The 12,304-nt window shown below is 48.6% G+C and overlaps 1 protein-coding gene across 1 annotated transcript; it reads right to left on the bottom strand.

Annotated features, from left to right (window-relative positions):
• Positions 1–3,319: 3,319 nt before the first annotated feature.
• shha (sonic hedgehog signaling molecule a) lies at positions 3,320–11,909 on the bottom strand. Its single transcript, XM_037455248.2, has 3 exons — positions 11,248–11,909; positions 7,116–7,377; positions 3,320–5,122 (listed from the first exon to the last, which is right to left on the bottom strand). The coding sequence occupies exons 1-3, from the start codon at positions 11,545–11,547 to the stop codon at positions 4,428–4,430; spliced, it is 1,257 nt and encodes a 418-aa protein (XP_037311145.2). The 5' UTR covers positions 11,548–11,909; the 3' UTR covers positions 3,320–4,427.
• Positions 11,910–12,304: the final 395 nt, after the last annotated feature.

Genomic DNA, 12,304 nt, shown 5'->3' with positions numbered 1-12,304 from the left:
TTTCCGTACGTACGTGTACCTTGAATTTTTAGACGTGATCTATTTCTCATCGTAGTTTCCTGGTGGGGAAAAAATGGTGCTTTATTACGTCCTGATTTACAGCCGGCTGATTAACGGTTAATCTAATCACATCCATGAGTATTTAATGTTTGATCAAGAGAGAGAATCTATGGCTCTTTCTTATGTTTTTTTTGTATAAGCCGTTTGTTACGGCTGCCGGTATCACGATGCACTTCCTACTTTCTCCAACAGGTCCACGCGGCGATCCAGAGTTTGCGCTAAAATAACGATTGTATTTGTTTTTCTCAGATCAAATCCCAGTCAACAAAGTGGTGTCACTTCATGGGGGGGGGCTGTTGTTCAGGTTAAAGGACCATGCCGAAGGTTTAGCACGTTTTTAACTACTCTTTCCACTTCTGGTCCGGATTAATTACCGGGGGCCGTATAGAAATGTAACTACGACTCTTCCCGACTCAAATGCCGCTGTTGGTCTGGTCTGGTTTGGCAGTTATTTAATCCGCGCCAGATGACACCGCTCCGATTGCAAAGCTCAGCATACGGAAATTTGAGTTGGGGGAGTTGGCGGTTTGCTCCATGTCCAACAAGAAGATCTCCACTGATTTCAAATTTATCCTCCCAGTAACTCGGTTGCTGAGGCAAAGCGTTCCGAACCAGCGGCATGGTCCGAGCACTTGATGTGTGGCCTGTTGTTTTGTTTGTTTGTTTGTTTGTTTGTTGGTTTCAGTCTCGCAGCACGTGTCCCGCTCTCGTATTAACGCCTTGGTTGTCCCACAGCGGAGAGGCGCCGCCCATCGACGCCGCCGGAAACTCGCCCACCTAACGCTTCAGGTTCCTCCACAGCGGCGTTTCGGCTTCGGACCGGAGGCTCTTTTTGTAAAAAAAACAAAAACAAAAAAAACAAACTAATACATTTGTCCACATTTCCTTTCCATTACTGCTTTTCTCCCTCCATGTCGCTCTCCTTCCGGCCGCTCATCTTTTCCTTGATGCGGCCGCGTTGTTGAGTGAACTAGGTGGCCCTACCTGGATTACCTGAGAGTGTGTGTGCGCGTGTGTGTGTGCGTGTATGTGTGCGTGTGTGTGTTAGCCCCCCCCCCCGGTGGAGGGAGGTTTCCATCTCTGTGAGGACAGCCCGCTTTCACAGAGCACACGCGTGACTCTCTGGAGCCGCTTTACGGCTTTCACGCCACCAGAAGCTCCTCCCAGCTTCTTCACATGCCTTGTTTGGTTGGATTTTTTCTTCTTTTTTTTTATAAAAGAGAAAAAGAAAAAAAAAAAAAGACTGCAGTGGTTTCCTGATCTCAACAAATAATAATCACTGACAATCCAACATTCGCCGCCGGACTTGTTGACAATCCATCCGGTCATGTGGGTTCACAATCTGCTGTATAACATGAAGGAATGTTTTGTGTTGGAAAAACTCTTGAGTCTTCTCACTCATGTTCTGATACTGTGAAGCATGTGATGCTAAAAAAAAAAAACGTTTTTTTGCAAAAGAAAGTGATTCATTCTCTAAGTTGATACAAGAAACTGAAGAAAAATAAATATTTGGATACATGCAGCAATGGTATTGTCTTTATTGTGAGATGAAAAGCGTATTTTACATCTAAAAAAAAATCATCACAAATCATCCGGCCAAACCCTTCTTCTCTGGGTTTTTGGTTGGTTTCATGTGGAGCATTTTGATTGGGATTTTTTTTTTTTAAAACAGCTGTGTGTGTGAGCGAGATCGGTACTAATGTAACTGATTAGTTCCTCCATCTTTCCTTTGTAAATTTAGCTCAAGCTTCTTAAGTAACCTCTGTTGTGTGTTTGAGCTCATTGGCGGTCGGGGAGGAGGCCGTGGCCCCCCCCCCCTCCCCACCTCAACCTGAACCACCTACATCCCGAGGAGGGTGGATGTTGCCGGGGAAGGGACGCCTGCGCTGCCATTTGCAGAACTCTCTTAGAAACGTCCCAGTTTTGTTTTTTTGTTTTTTTTCCCAGAATGCCAGACCGCTCAATGTTTGCGAATGTCAACGTTTGTAAAAGCCGCTGTTGAGCCCCCGAGCAGACTGAGGGCCCCCAGAGGGATTAGAGGAGGCTCTGTTTACCTGCTCTGAGGAATGCTGCCCTGCGCCGGACGCTTTTGTATCTGCCGGGGACCCGAGGTCACAGCGCCGGCAGAGATGGGCCCGCTTTGTCCCTCCTCGAAGATTCCACCTCGCAGTATCAACAACGCAACACAATGTGGGAGAAGGACGTGGAATTCCTGCTCATGTTGCTGCAGTGCTCGGAAACTCTGGTTCAGGGCTCCTTCTTCACCTTGTGATGAGTCTGGGTGGAGAGGATGATCATTTTTAATCGGATAGAATCCAGTAGTTTCAAAGAAGTGATTATTTTAATATATCGGTCATTATTTTGCCACTAATATATTTAAGTTTAAATCCTAAATCCTTGAAAGCCACCTCACGCAGATCCATTCCTAGTTTATGGCTGTCTCGGCTCCTTTTTGCCTGTGATTTCGCTCGACCCCGCCTATAAAGGCCAATCGGCAGTTCTCGCGTTTCACCGCGCGGGGTCGCACTTGCTCAACCCGACACCGCCTTGCGCGGGAGAAACCGATGCCTCCGTCCCGCAGAACGCATCAAGAGGTCACCGGGGATGACCGATACCTCGCCGTTAAGCGCGTCCCTGTGAAAATACCGGAGGATTAAAGCGGTTTGTTAAAGGCCGCCGAATGTTTTACTAAGCTGTGATTTTGACCAAAGCCCCGTGCTTCTTTCCTCATGGAGGGGGTGGAGGGGGGGGCTGACTGTCAGTCTCTGATGGAGCAATCTGACCTCAGACCAGCAGACCCCCGAGCAGCACCTTTTTTCTAGGAGCCAACAAACACGCTTGTGTTTAATTTTGTCTGCAAGTTCGGAGTTATTTGCGGAGGGCAAACCTCGTTAAATTTGACACGGGCTCTCAACATTTCGCAAGCACGCAAAAAGTAGTTCAAAGCGCCACGATTTCTCCATTTTGTAAAAAAAGGGAAGAAGAAGAAGAAGAAGAAGAAAGCTTTAGCAAAGTGGGTTAAATTGTGTGTGTGTGTGTGTGTGTGTTGTCTTTTGTATTTAGGCTCATTCAATTACCGCGTGAAACGATTCCACGTTAATTATAACCGCCCAGAAATGAACAGGTGGATCAGACGTGATAATCGCAAAACAATCCGTTTATCAGTCCTCTGTGTCAACAACCAATTGAATGGCTTCATTTGTCCGGGAAATTGCCTCCCGAATGCTGGTCAAATGTAGACAAAGACATGTAACAACTGTAAGTTTGAAGATTTTCTTTATCTCATTTTGTAATAAACATATAAATAATAAACTCTAGACATTTTTTGACGCATCGCCCTGTTATGAAAGTTAACTATATGGTCTGGCTATATAGACTATCCAAACTTTGCATCTGCCGCAGGTCATTTCTATAAAACTATTTCCCTATTACAAAATATGAAAAGAAAAATACATTTTTAGTACATTTACATGAGTTACTTATTAATTTATTTAACGAAACTGTTTCAGTACTACTTTAACATTGACTGAATTGTCAGAATCTGCATTTAATATTTTTTTCTCAGAGGAAAACAGAAAAATAGAAACACAAGAGAAAAGAAAAAGCAGAGTATGCAGACATGAGGCAGAATATCTGTCCCTCTCCGACAACTTAAACGAGCATTTTCCAAAATAATAAAATTCTTAATAAACCAAGCAGTACAAGATTTTTCAATACTTTCCCAACTACTGTATTTAAATTAAAATATATTCTCATATCTTACACTATTTCAAATAACGAAATGTGATTCGGTAGCGATCTGTCAAAATCTAATTTACAATTCTGTGTATAAAAATATAATTTATGGAACCCCGCGAAGTTTGTTTCCCCCCCCCCCCCAAAATATAACAGTCAGTTGCACATATATGCACATATGAACATTGCAACCTGTCAACTTTAGCTCCTTTCTACATGATCTTCTTCTTTCTCATGGCGATATTTTTTCTTTTCCATTTTTTCTTTTTTTCTGCCTTTTTTTTTGTTTTGTTTTTTGCATTTGAGATATACAAAAATAGATTATATGCACATTTTGCTGCTCACACCGTCTCAGAATCCATTTGTGTCACAGCAGCGAGTTCACATGAGAATAAATTATTCAATGAGAAACTTTTTAAGGCTCCATTCATTCTTTGAAAGGGGACACATGGAAAAGTCACTGAAATAAATATCCCAACTCCGCCGGGGCCTTTGTCTTGTTCGTTCGTTCGTTCGTTTTTTTTTTTGTTTTTTTTTTTTGTATCATTATCATCTGATTTGATTTGATTCTACTGAATAGTTCGCGTGTCCTACGTGTGAGTCTCATTTTGCTCCCCGGAAGCAGAGGTTTTTCAACTCGAGTACACTGACATCCCAAGTGGGTGGATCGAGTGGCTGTCCAAGAGCCACGTTCCCACTCGATAGAGCACCTTGGAGTACCAGTGCACCCCGTCGCTCTGCGCGCCCGCGCGGGGCTGCGACCTGAAAAGCAACGAGGACACCCAGTGGGCGAGCCTGACGGGCGCCAGGGCCCAGTGCGCCAGGTCGTGGTCTTCGATCACCGCGTAACAGGACGCGAGGACCTGGTCCACCACCACGGTCCCCTGCACGGTCACCGGCGCGAAGGAGCCCTCGTGCTCCCGCGTGTATATCCGTTTCACGGTCACGGGCTCGAGTCGACGGCGCTCGGCGTCGTACACGAACACCTCTTGGCCGGATCGCACTTGGCTGGCGAAGATCGCCGACATCCGCCCCCCGCCGCCGCCGCCCCCCCGCGTGGCGTTGCGGCCGACGAAGAGGAGGTGCGCCGCCGTCAGCGCGATCCTCTGGCCCGAGTCGGTCTCGATGACGTGGAAGAGCCGCCTGGTCGTGGCGTCTTGGTCGATGAACATGATGAAGTCCGTGTACGTGGGGTTCCCCCCGGCGTCTCCCGCCAGCACCCTGTCGCCGGCCTGGAGGTGTTTGACCGCCTTCGTGGTGCCGTCCTGCAGGGTGACCGTGGACGAGCCCGGGAAGCAGCCGCCCGACTTCGCCGCCACGGAGTTTTCTGTTGAACAAGAGCGACAAAATCACACAGCGTCAGAAACGTGGTTATTGAGGCCATTTGGGGTCGTTTTGGAGCACTGCGAAATGATTCCCCAAAACGATTTGATAACTTAAAACAACTTTGGATAGAACGAATCGCAGGTGCCTTTCATCCCCTCAAAGCCCCCCCACTGACTAACCTTCCTCTTTTTTTTTTAAATATTTTTTTTCCTGCCTTCACACATCACGGTGGCCCATATGCATTTTGCATAATGATGTCTGTCTGCTGCCTGCCAAATGCGTATTGGCTGGGCCCGCGTGGTCTGAGACGGGGGGGGGGGGGTGCGCGAAAGCCTTGGCTCATCTATTCTTAATTAAAAAACCCAATAAAGAGCAGGCATTGTTATTCTAAATCAGCTTGTGGATCAAGCTACTCTTGGTAAAGAACACTTACGCCTTTCCCAGCTACTCGTCCCCATATTTACTCAGGTGCAGAAACCTCCATGTGACAATTCACACAAATAGGCGACTCACAACTACTATTTGCACAGTGGAGCCACTTTTCCAAGCCTCTCGAGTTGTAGATTTGAATTTAAATGAGGGCCCGGACTCTTAAATGCTTTCTGTTGGGCCACATCAATGTGCCCTCTTTCCACCACCTCTCGCTGCTTTGTTGTTCGGGCTTGATGACAATAATTTTGGCCTTGGTGGAGCTCTTCGCATACCAGTCTCTGGGATCACACTGTCCTGCACACAGGACGAAAAAGGGGGCTTTTTCCTGCTCTGAAGTTGGGGGCTTTTTAATCTTCTTTTTTTAAGATTCCCAAGCATGAAATAAGGTGACAACTGAAAACCAGATTTACCCCAACCGACTCGACATTGTTAGAGCCAAATCCTTTTGGTAAAGTCGCATGACCCCGAATGACACGTCGGCCCGGATCATACTGTGATCTCAAAACGTGTGTGTTGAATGACAAGTAAGGGATTTATCAATGAAGTCTGGGTTAAGGAAGAAAAAACACACGGTTCTTCAATCGTTTCTACGCGCCATAGGTGTCTTTTAGCTCGGCAGAGGCCTGTAAGGTTATTTTACCCCACCCCCCCCCCCCCCCCAAAAAAGGAACCAAAACGAAGGTTGTCTTTGAGATAAAGAAAAACTGGAGCTTAAACCTGAGATTTAAAAAAAATCCCACAGGAGCTCAAAATGATTTCCTTTTGGAAAAAAAACGTAACAACGTGCAGTTATTTTATAATAATACGCAAACAACCGGACAGAATGATTCCCCGTCGTGGGTCACACCGAGGAGCCTTGTTGGGTTGTGGCCGTGGTTCCCACCAGGAGACGGTGTGGGGCGATGTAAGATCGAGAAATAAGCTGCACGGGAGACGCTCATAACGCCACCACGCACCGTTCATAGCAGCGCGGCTCATAGCCCGAACGAAGGGCGCATACGTTGCACTCCGTTAGAAACACGTTGAGTGCACGTTCTCGTCATTAACCATTAACTGAATGATCAGTGGGTGTTTTTTTTCTTCTTCTTCTTCTTCTTCTTTTTGGGTGATCGTGGAATTTATGTTTTTTGGCAAACGAATCAACGACAAAACAAAACAACAAACAACCGCGGTGTCACGTGCGCTCTCCCCTCGCGGCGTTTCGTCGCGTGCACGCCTGCAGCCGATCGAGGCACCTGAAAGGCGCCACTTCGTTTTCGACACCTTCATCGCGTCTAATCTGCGTTTCTCCCCCCCCCCCCCCCTCCCCTCGCCAAACAGCTGAAGGAACTCTGGTGTTGCGCGCGAGCTTTTTCTAAAAAGATAAAGCACGACTGCAGCTCGGCTTCGGAGCTCCGCACCTGCTCTCCCAGATTACAATCGCACCTGACGGGAAACGTGCCCCGGTGATACGTCTGGTTGTTTTCTCCCACATCCAGCGGTGCGCACAGACCTTTCTTTTTTTACTCGACAAGGAGAGGAGAGGGAGATGGGGGGAAGGTGGGGGGGGGGGGCAGCCTTACCTGCTTTCACAGAGCAGTGGATGTGGGCTTTGGATTCGTAGTAGACCCAGTCGAACCCGGCCTCCACCGCCAGCCGGGACAGGGTGCCGTACTTGCTCTTGTCCCGGTCCGAGGTGGTGATGTCCACGGCGCGGCCCTCGTAGTGGAGCGACTCCTCGAAGTGGTGTCCGTCTTCGTCCCATCCCTCGGTGACCCGCAGCTTCACCCCGGGCCACTGGTTCATCACCGAGATGGCCAGAGAGTTTAACTTGTCTTTACATCTCTGCAGGGGGGAGACATGGACTTTAGTTAGTCACCTGTTGGGTCCAAGCCTTGCGCAGAATGGTCCAGATGCGCAGACTGTAGAAACGTCTCAATCAAGAGCGGCATTTAGTGGCTGAGACTAGCAGGGGCTCGTAATTTGACTAGAATACTTCATCTTATGCGTAGAGAAATCAAATAGTACACCCCCACCCCCTCCCCCAGAAATTGCGCATTGCACATCTGGCTCGTTTGCTTTACCTCTGATGCCCATTATGGTGTAAACGATTAAAAAAAAATAACCCCACAGAGGCCTCGATAACACCTGATTCCTCCCAGCTGAGGTGAAACGACGTGAACTGCATCCCCGGGCTTACAGAGGGCACATCCCGGATAAGGAAGCAGCCGGTGAAATATTAATAAGGCACCGCATTCGCTTCACTGGCCTATAACACGCGGGCCTTTGGTGTTGGGGAAAAAAGAATTGCGCCTTTCCTTCCAAAAGTGTGGCATCGAACACAACAGGCATACATTAGGAATTCATGTCAGTAGGGCCGAGAAATGAGAGAGAGAGTCCTTTGTTGGTTGCAAACTTGTCTGTTTTCTTTAACTCAATAATTGATATGACGCGATGATGATCGTCAGGAGCAGCCGGCTGCCTCAAAATATCTGCAGTTGGTCTTATAAACAAACCGTGGCGGCCCAACCTCTGCGTCGCTCTCAATGAAGATGCTTGGCCTTCTCCAAGACAACTATTCTCGACGCTCAACCAATATGTCAAATAAAACATCACAAAGAGTCCTTTCAGCCCCACCGCGGAGGGAACCTTTCAGGATCCCTCTCCTGCAAAGTCTGAGAGGAACGTGACATGCCTTCTTAAGTCGGGCTGTTTGGGCTGCTGCTGACTGACAGACCCGTGAAATATCCACGGATGGAAAAAGGGCGCGCGGAGAAGAAGCGGCACTGCTTGTGACTCGCTGTCTCCCTCTTCTTCGTGGACAGAGTGATGGTTCGGAGAGTGGGAACGTTCTCACGGACCCCCCCCCCCCCCCAAAAAAAAAACGTGCGTAACAAAAACACCAATTAAGGCATATGACAATATCAGTGTTTTATCACACTTGTAGAATGTGATGAATTAAAAAAATAATAATGAAAGAATCCCCCCCCCTCCAACCCTCCACCTCCCCCCCTTACAACACAAAATTGCCTCCCACCATTCTGAGTGGGATGGTCGGAGTCAAGAGCCGTAAAGCTTAACGTATTTATTAATTCATTAGGTCGTGTGCCGCGAATCAAACCACATTCTGCTCAGCCACCGTGAAGCCCAGCAGGGCGCCACAGACCGGCGGAAAAAGTTGTTCAACAGCCTCCCTCTTAATCTTTTCACAAATGATTTGGTCAGAGGAAACACTTATCAGCTACCTGTCAGCGCAAACACGCCGCCAGCTCATCTCTTTTCCGACCCGTTTGCACTGAGTGCATGAGACTGCGGAGTCATAACAGCCAGTGGAGCTTCTCTTCAGCGTGGAAAGGGACATTTGCAGGTGTGTGGGTGACCGTAACGGGGCGAATGCTCTTGCTTGCTTTACACGTGGTCTCAGGTGTGATGAATAAAACAAAAAAAAATGCACCGAAAAAGCACAACATGTGAAGGACAATCTCCCCTCTTCACAAGGGAAACTCTTATCTGGGGACCATAGCATTTGACGTTTCAACAGTTGTAGGTGGGGGTCATGCTCCTCTTCATCTTGGGCTCCGTCACTCACTTTCTAAAAGCGTGTTAAACGCCACTGTTGGTGAATTTCCTGAATGTCTGAATTCGTCTTGGCTGACCGAAGTAATTGCATTAATTCGTTGGTTTATTGCATACACCTAAATCAGCCACTGCATGCACGTGCCGTGCCGCAAGTACGGGTACATTTATTCTCTAACACGCAAGTTAACGACTGTGGTGAAAGTCCACTACACGCGTAAAACTCCGTGCGTAATAGCACCGTGACTCATGCGTAAAGCCGTGGAGCTACGTAAATGGCACGGCGTACATTTGTGATAACACTTAACAGGACACTTGGCAGAGTAGCCTTTTAAAACTGCTCAGCTTCTCTCGTTTGGATGTGCATCACCAGATGTGATCACCTCATGTCTTGTACGATAAGAACAACGTCACCTGTTTTAACTTATATGGCCTCCCGCTGAACGAAGGTCACAAGTTCAAACTCCGTTTTAAGGCCCAGCGAGGGGTGCCTAAAAAGCCCTTTTATGTACATGTCACACTTCGAGCATGTTGTGGAGTTTTTTTTCTGTAAAAGACCAGAAACAACTAACTACTAAGCTTTTTTTCAAATCTGTACAACAGTAGCTCCCACACGTGTGATTTTGAGGCCCCTTATTAGACAAACTCCAGCCATATAATCAAATCGTATCTGAGGGACCCCCCCCCCCCTCCTCCTGCTTTCATACAGACCTGTACACACAGCTGTCTTTCCAGCAGGTGGACTGTTTAAGATGACCAAATGGCAGATGTGACTCAATATTCTGACAAATGTATGAACCACCAGTGAAATCAGACAATTCTTTTCCTTCTTCCTCTGGAGCCCCAGGAACCTCCTCGAGGATCCAAAGCAGGGCTTCCTGAACACCCCCCCAGTTGGGAAATGACATCCTCACGCGCCCATCCTTGAAGCGCTCTCTCTGTGTGGATGGGAACCTATAGGTGTATCACAGAAGAGATGTGGGGAGGGCCGAGAGGGAAGCCGAGACCGCACGCACAGTGAATATTTCATCGGAGCTCGTGATCATGCATGGCGCGAGGCACAGGTTCAGGGACTCCGGCGCGCGCTCGCATGGCTTCATAACCATCATCACCACCGGCATTTTATTATTACTGAGCCAATATCACCCAAGCGCTTTTAATAATTCACCAGCATCTGAGTGCTAAAAGTCATGCTGAAGACGACATCCTTGCCGCCGGGAGAGAAATCCCCCCCCCCCGACGTGTTGTCAGGCTCACCTTATCTGCACGGAACGAGCTGTGAGCTTTAATAACCATTAGGATGGAGCATTGTACAAAAAATGCCATCATCAATGCCAGCGAGGCACCATCACCCCATGCGCGCCTTGCTCCCAGACACGACCGACCGACTCTCCCCCCCCCACCTCCCCACCCCCCGCATATGAAGTCCTAACGGTGTTCAGAACACTCTCAAAGCCACGCCGCTGTTTCATGCACTGATGCACATCATGCGAAACGCTGAATGAGCCGCGCCATGCCCGAATGAGCCCGGCGGCTTTAAAGCGGCGCGGATCCCCGGCTCTGCGCGTTCGGGGTCGGAACAAAAAAGAAAGGGAGGGGGGGGGGGGGGGGGGGGGAAAGGGCGCTTTAAAGCAAGCTGCGATGACAAGCGTGAAATGTCCCCCCCCCCCCCCCCCCCCCCGGAACGTAATGTTACATCAACGGGGCCTCCGTCCAAAAAAACGAACAGAGCCGCACAAAATATACAAATATAGATACGAGGAGAGGGCCACATTAATATTTCAACTACACTGTCACAATCATGAAGGCCGAGTGTCCTGACTGTCCGCCTGCACATCACTTCTCCATCCGGATCTCTGCATTCGCTTCCAGCTCTGCAGCCTTTTGGGTGCTGGTGCATAAAGAGCATCCGCTTTTACGGTGAAGTTGGGAGGAAAAAAATCAAGGGGGCTCAGTGTGAAGAGTTCAGCGGCGGGTACAGCAGACTTCCCTTTAAGGTGCGCAATCTGTCTGACAAGGAGGTTGTTGCAGTGCGCAGCACAGTGATGGTGCGTTAGGAGACGGGGCAGTGAGAGGAGGCAGGGAGGTGTGTGTGGATGGGGGGGGGAGGCGAGAAAAGAAGGGTTTCTGTCTCCTTACCTGAGTCATTAGCCTGTCGGCACCGGTGTTCTCCTCATCCTTGAATATGATGTCTGTGTTATAATTGGGAGTCAGCTCTTTAAATCGCTCGGAGGTTCTCGTGATCTTGCCTTCGTATCTGCCGCTTGCCCCGAGCGTCTTCTCCGCCACGTTGGGGATGAACTGCTTGTACGCGAGAGGTGTCAGCTTCTTCGGGTGTCTTCTCCTGCCGTAGCCCCTGCCCGGTCCGCATCCCATCCCAGAGGACACCAAGGACAAGCAGACGAGACCGACCAAAACGATTCTGGTCCAGAGCAGCATTTTCTTCTCTTTTTGTTGTTGTTGTTGTTTTTTTTTGTTTGTTGTTGTGGTCCTTTGATAAGATCTCAAACGAGTAGCCGCTGCTGTCTCTCCGCCGTCTGCCTCTTCCCGGCTCTCGCAATGCCCTTGTCTCCTCCTCTACTTCGCCGTTCGCCCGGTCTCTGCTGTGGCAGGTGCGGAAATGAGGTAATAACGAACGGGGCACATCGAAAGAGGGTTTGAAAAAAAAAAAAAGTGGTGAAGGAATTAAAAGCCACGGGATCTCTGGTCGAGCTGCAGCCGCTTGTGTGAGGCGACCGCTTTTACTGCTTTGTATTATAGCACCGATCTATTGCAGAGGAGGGATTTGATTGGCTCGCCTAGACAAACCCTCCTGATGTTATCCCACAAAAAAAAAAAAAAAGATTTCTTCCACCTGAGGGCTAGCCTGTGTTGCGGAGGAGGAGGAGGAGGAGGAGGGGTCGTTCCATGGGAAAACATCAATTAAACCTTTTTTTTTGTTTCACCCTCCCATTTTCCCGGATTTTGCAGAGCGCGTGCTCGGCGCTCCAATCAGAGCGGTGTAGTTAGGTGAAGTTGGTGTGGGGTAATTGAACTGCGTTTGGGGTAACTTTGCGCACACAATACATTTCCCAGGAGGAGTAAAAACTGCCGTTGGACGTGCACGGCTGCACGAGCCTGCGCTAGCTGGATTTCACTGTGACCATTTATCCTCCGAATAAATGAATAATGGAGAGTTTACTTACCGGACAAATCG

Source organism: Pungitius pungitius, chromosome 19 (genome assembly GCF_949316345.1).
Source record: "Pungitius pungitius chromosome 19, fPunPun2.1, whole genome shotgun sequence".
NCBI lineage: Eukaryota > Metazoa > Chordata > Actinopteri > Perciformes > Gasterosteidae > Pungitius > Pungitius pungitius.
This window is presented reverse-complemented; position numbering and strand designations above follow the sequence as displayed.

Bases quoted from the DNA above. Each gene is read 5' to 3' on its own strand.
- shha (XM_037455248.2), bottom strand. From the start codon at position 11,547: ATGCTGCTCTGGACCAGAATCGTTTTGGTCGGTCTCGTCTGCTTGTCC. The intron at 7,378-11,247 runs GTAAGGAGACAG...TCCCCCCTGCAG, and splicing joins CCGACAGGCTAATGACTCAG to AGATGTAAAGACAAGTTAAA. The intron at 5,123-7,115 runs GTAAGGCTGCCC...CTTGTTCAACAG, and splicing joins CCACTGCTCTGTGAAAGCAG to AAAACTCCGTGGCGGCGAAG.